We start from the raw sequence: 5845 nt of genomic DNA on the forward strand, positions 1-5845 counted from the left end.
GAACGTACATTTTCATTTCTCTTGGGTAAATACCTAATAATGGAATTGCTGGGTCCTATGGTAATTCTACCTTGTGAGGAACTGTCAGACTGTTTTCAAAAGCAGCTGCAGCATTTTACAATGCCACCAGCATTGTCGGAGGGTTCCAATTTTTCCACATCCTCTGCAGCACTTGTTATCATCTTTTTGATTCTAGCCATCCTCATAGGTATGAAGTTTTATCTCTGTATGTTTTTTTTTAAGATTTTTTTAATGTTGACCATTTTTAAAGCCTTTATTGAATTTGTTACAATATTGCTTCTGTTTTATGTTTTGGTTTTTTGGCCACGAGGCATGTGGGCTCTCAACTCCCCAACCAGGGATCGAACCCACACCCCCTGCCTTGGAAGGAAAAGTCTTAACCACTGGACCGCCAGGGAAGTCCCTCTTTGTAGTTTTGATTTGCATTTCCCTAATGACTAATGGTGTCAGACAACTTTTCATGTGCACCTTGGCCATTTGTATGTCTTCCTTGTCTGTTCCAAATGTCTACTCAGATCCTTTGACCATTTTTTTAATTGGGTTATTTGTCTTTTTATTATTGAGTTGTAAGGACCATGGACGATATTGAGCAAAACGCTGATTGAAGCTATTTGCCCAGCGTCCCTGAAGTTTGGCCCCTGGGCAAGAAGCTTTCTGTCTTGCTGGCCTCATCTCCTCACAGCCCTGCCCAGCACATCCACCTCTTTCAGGCTCAGGAACAAGGCGCCTCTTCCTGCCCACCCAAAAAACCCCTCTTCACAGATGAAGAAACCGAGTCCAGGTGGGAAAGGACTTGCTCAAGGCCACAGGACTGATAAGAGTGGAGCTGGACTCCACCTCAGGTCTGTCCAACTAAACCCTCCACCTTGCCCACACTGTTTCACTGCCCACTGGTTTGTTTGGTCCTGGCTGTTTTCTGGTTTGCAGTACACATACGTTTCCTCCGTCCTCATCAATGCCCTGTGAGGTAGGTCATGTAGGCATCAGTCTCCTCATTTGGCAGAGGAGGAAATGTAGGTTAAGAGAGGGGATGTGACTTTCCTCAGCCTCACAGGTAGCAAGAGATAGAGCTCAGGGCAAAACCAGCAGGAAGCCCACTCTCAGGACAAAAGCATGTGATTTCAGGCACCCACCCTATACGCAGCCGCACTGCCCAAGTGTTCTGCCTCTCCTCCGACCCAAAGCCACGCCACTAACCAGGAAACTGCAGCAGCCAGCAGTCCACTGGATGGACCTGGGCTTCAAGAACTTGCTCCAGGGCAGCCCCCGCCCAGCACCAGCGGGGCTCTCTGGCTGGGCACTCCCAGCCCTGCCCAACCCAGCCCCAACAGGCCCAGCCCAAGACCTTTGCCCCTGCGAGAAGTAGGACCCTGGTTTCCATGGGCCTCTGGCCCTGTTTACCTCACCCCAGGGCTTGGACCCTTACGGAGGAAGACATAGGCTGCATGCCTGTATTTGAGAGATGTGGGGCAAACCAGAAAAACCCCTAGGCCCGGTTTGATGGGGTTTCTCATCTCGCCTGGAAGTGCCCTAGGTTCCGACTAGATTCCAAAAGCATGTGACAGAGTGGTGTCCCATTATCAGTCATTTATGCCGGGAGGAGGGCCCCCAGGCAGACAAGGTTGCAGGAATGCAAGAAAGTGATGTTTTTGCATGAACTTTCTAAATCAACTTTCTCTTGAGGACCCAGCACCGTTCTGGGCACTGGAGATACGGCAGTTAATAAAACCAGCAGAAACCCTTGCCTGTTTGGGGACCTTCTGGATGTCCCAGTGGAGCTGACATACTAGAGCAGAGAGAGAGAATAAAAAATAAGTAAGAAAAATATAGAGTATGATGGACAGTGTTAAATGCTAAAAAAGAATGTAAAGTATAAAAAGGGGACAGGACATAGTGGGGTGAATAGCTGCGATTTTATGTATCTATTTGGCCGCACCGCGTGGCTTGCGGGATCTTAGTTCCCCCACCAGGGATTGAACCTGGGCCACTGCGGTGAAAGCAGGGAGTCCTAACCCCTGGACCGTTGGGGAATTCCCAGCTGTGATTTTATTTTTTAATTTTTTTAAATAAATTTAATTTATTTATTTACTTTTGGCCGCATTGGGTCTTCGTTGCTGTGCGCGGGCTTCTTCATTGTGGTGGCTTCTCTTGTTGCAGAGCACGGGCTCTAGGCACGCAGGCTTCAGTAGTTGTGGCACGTGGGCTCAGTAGTTGTGGCTCACGGGCTCTAGAGTGCAGGCTCAGTAGCTGTGGCGCACGGGCTTAGTTGCTCCATGGTACGTGGGATCTTCCCGGATCAGGGACGGAACCCGTGTGCCCTGCATTGGCAGGCAGATTCTTAACCACTTCGCCACCAGGGAGGTCCCAGCTGTGATTTTAAATAGTGTGGTTAGGGAAGGCCTGGCTGGGAACAAAAACATGAAAGGTGAAAGGAGTGAGCCATGTGGTCTCTGCAATGTCCCAGGCAGAGGACACGGCAAGAATGAGGGCCCTGAGATGAGGGGAAGCGAGGAAGGTGGGGGAGAGACCCTCCAAGGCCAACTCTGCAGGGCTCTAAGCAGGGCGAGGGATAGCCCAGGTGTGGGAGCAAGGCTATTGGCAGGTAATGTCTCTGACTTCCCACGTTTGCCTGGATCAAACCTCTTTCACCACCATTTCATTAAGGTGGATCCCGGTTCTGACTCCCCCACCCCCACCCGCCCCCGGCTCAGCGGGAGAGAGAACCAGAGCTCTGTGAAGGGAAGGGGCTCAATGGGGGCGGCTCTGGGAGGCGAGAGCAGCTCAGCTAAAGGGATCCAGGGTCACTGCGAGTGTTAAGAGCTGAGAGCTGGAGAGGGGCTAGAGAATCTGAGTTCAGCACTGGCTCAGGGGTGTCTTCTGGGCGCCTTTGCGGGTGGTCCCTGGCTTCCGCCGAGTCCAGACGTCCAGGGCTGGCAACCCCATGGGCCTGGATCAGACCGGGATCCTGCGCTGGGAGCGCTGCCTCAGAGGCCAGACGGACCGAGGAGCAGGTGCGCAGCTCCCGGGGCAGCGGCCCACTCTGGGAAAACAGCCGCGGCCACGCCCACAGTGGGCCCTCCCTGTCCCCGCGGATCCCTGGCAGCTGGCAGCGCCCGCTTCCCCACGCCTTCCGTGCCAACGGCGCTGAAAATGCGGAAGGTGGGAGGGGAGTGTCCAGCACTTTGTGCTTTTCACCCCACACCCCGTAGAATTCGTTTCCGAACAGTGGGGAACCAGGAGCGAGGGGCGGGGGCGCAGGTCTCGGCCCCGCCCTCTCTTGGCACCCCCCATCCCCGCGCCTTGAGCCACTCCTGGCCAAGTCCTTCCTCCCAGGGCGCTTAGTGAAGGTGGGAAGAGGGGCCACGTCACTGTCCCCAGGCCCGGGAGAGGGCGGCTCCGCCCCTCCCTCCCCCGCCGGAGCGCTGGGCCCGGATCGAAGACTAACCTGCCCCAGCCCAGGGCCAGCCCAGTCGCTGCCGCCCGCCTACAAAGCCACAGGCAGGTGCAGGCGCAGCCGCTGCGCGAACGGGCAGAGCGGACCCTTTAGGGCGCGCGCCATCCGTGTGTCTTTCCGTCGGTCCATTAATTCGGGCGTCAGTCCGTCGGCGCACCGCCGCTCCCGCCCAGGCCCCAGCGGCCCCGGCCCCTCGTCGTCCCGCACCCGGAGCCGCCCGCCAGTGACGGCCTTGGAGCGGCAGCCATGTCCATGGGCCTGGAGATCGCGGGCACCTCGGTGGCCGTCATGGGCTGGCTGGGCACCATCGTGTGCTGCGTGCTGCCCATGTGGCGCGTAACGGCCTTCATCGGCAGCAGCATCATCACGGCGCAGATCACCTGGGAGGGCCTGTGGATGAACTGCGTGGTGCAGAGCACGGGCCAGATGCAGTGCAAGGTGTACGACTCGCTGCTGGCGCTGCCGCAGGACCTACAGGCGGCCCGCGCCCTCATCGTCATCGCCATCCTGCTGGCCGCCTTCGGGCTCCTTGTGGCGCTCGTGGGTGCCCAGTGCACAAACTGTGTGCAGGACGAAACGGCCAAGGCCAAGATCGTCATCGTGGCGGGCGTGCTCTTCCTGGTGGCCGCCTTGCTCACCCTCGTGCCGGTGTCCTGGTCGGCCAACACCATCATCCGGGAATTCTACAACCCGTTGGTGCCAGATGCACAGAAGCGCGAGATGGGCTCCGCCCTGTACGTGGGCTGGGCGGCCGCGGCGCTGCAGCTGCTGGGGGGAGCGCTACTCTGCTGCTCGTGCCCGCCGCGCGAGAAGAAATACACGCCCGCCAAGATCCTCTACTCGGCGCCGCGCTCCAACGGCCCGGGCACCGGCACCGGCACAGCCTACGACCGCAAGGACTACGTCTGAGTGAGCAGCCGCGGGAAGCCTCTACCACTCCCACGAGATGGCGCGCCCACCAGTCCCGCGTGCGGCCTTGCATCGGAGACCAGCCCACCCAGACGCCAGGCAACTCTCTCGCTGGACTGGGAGGGGACCTCCCGGCGCCCCCTTCCCCAGCTGCCACCCCTCCTCGGGCCGGGGAGCGGGATTGCGGAGTCCAAGGGCCAGCCAGCATGGACCGTGAAACCTTGCCCTTCTGGAGCGCGGAGCTGGGGTGACTGCCGCTACTTGTTCGCCCCGTCGGGCCGCGGCCTGACAGCCTTCGTTGAGCAGGGACCCGCAGTCTTGAAAAGGGCCACTTGATATTTTTCAATAAAAACCTTTCGTTTTGCAGTTGCCTGTGCCTCCTTGTCCCGAGCGCGGACAGGCCTCCACCTCCCTGCAGAGCTCTGCCTGCAAGGGCTGGCCTTGGCTGGATTCTGCTCTCCCACTGCCCGGGATGAAGCTTAGAGAGGGACCGAGTTTCAGTAGCCGAGAAAGTGGGGTTGTAAACTGAGCTGGGTGCTCACTAGCTAGTTGGTCCTTTGGCCTGTTCACTGGGGATTCAGACGATGAAGCCCCAATCTGGAGGGGCGGGCACGAGCGCTTCCGGGCATGGGGGAGGTGGGAGGAGGATGTCAGGGACCCCCTTCCCCAGGGCTTGTGCCTGGCGCACCCGCCCTCCACAGCACTCCCGCACACCTGAATCTCCCCTGTGGTGTGTGAAAGAGCACATTCAATGCTATGATTTCATATTTGGGAAAGGAGAACAAAAAGATCTATTGTTTTGGTAAAACACACCACCAAAGGAAGCTGAGTGAAATCTTCTCACCAGGAGAAGAGATGAGAGAGGGGCCTCATTTTCTTCCTGAAACCCTTGAGGGAGGGAAAGAGGCGGGGGGACTCAGAACTCTCTGGTGACATTCTAATGCTAAGGTAAACAAGGTTTGGAAGCACTTGTGTCTTGGAGAAGGTGTAAGAGGTTCAGGCAGTGGGAAAGGGGGCTGGTGTGCAGAGCCGGGAAAGTGGGATTCCAATGGCTGGGGAGATAGCAAGGTGAGGGGGGAAGTAGCAATGGGGCCCTGGGCCCAGAAGAGGCCAAGTCATGGAGAATCTCGTGTGCAGAATTACAGATTTTGGACCCTAATCTAATATTATGGGAATCAGGGGAGGGACGTACCTGGTCAACTTTACACTCTAAAATAACCTCTCCAGCTGCCCCTGCAGAACTGGGACTCAAGGAGGCACATGAAGGCAGGAGACCATCTTAGAGGCTGTGCAGCTGTACCCGTGTGAGATGATGCAGCCCAGAAATAAAGCAGGGACAGTGGGGTGGGGGACCAGGCCTGACGGGGAGGGGGCGCTGTAAAAGAATCAAGATGAGCTGGGCTGGAGAACCATTTGGATAGGCGGGGTGAGGGAGTGGAAGGAGCTAGGATAACCCCAATT

General features: G+C 57.2%; 1 protein-coding gene across 1 annotated transcript; it reads left to right on the plus strand.

The window, feature by feature from the left end:
* The first annotated feature begins 3507 nt into the window (after positions 1-3507).
* On the plus strand, positions 3508-4750 carry CLDN3 (claudin 3). Its single transcript, XM_024747203.1, has one exon. It carries the CDS (start codon positions 3722-3724, stop codon positions 4382-4384), a length of 663 nt encoding a protein of 220 aa, XP_024602971.1. The 5' UTR covers positions 3508-3721; the 3' UTR covers positions 4385-4750.
* The last annotated feature ends 1095 nt before the right edge of the window (positions 4751-5845 follow it).

The sequence above is a fragment of the Neophocaena asiaeorientalis genome, unplaced genomic scaffold, assembly GCF_003031525.2.
Source record: "Neophocaena asiaeorientalis asiaeorientalis breed wild unplaced genomic scaffold, Neophocaena_asiaeorientalis_V1.1 scaffold607, whole genome shotgun sequence".
NCBI classification, from domain to species: Eukaryota; Metazoa; Chordata; class Mammalia; order Artiodactyla; family Phocoenidae; genus Neophocaena; species Neophocaena asiaeorientalis.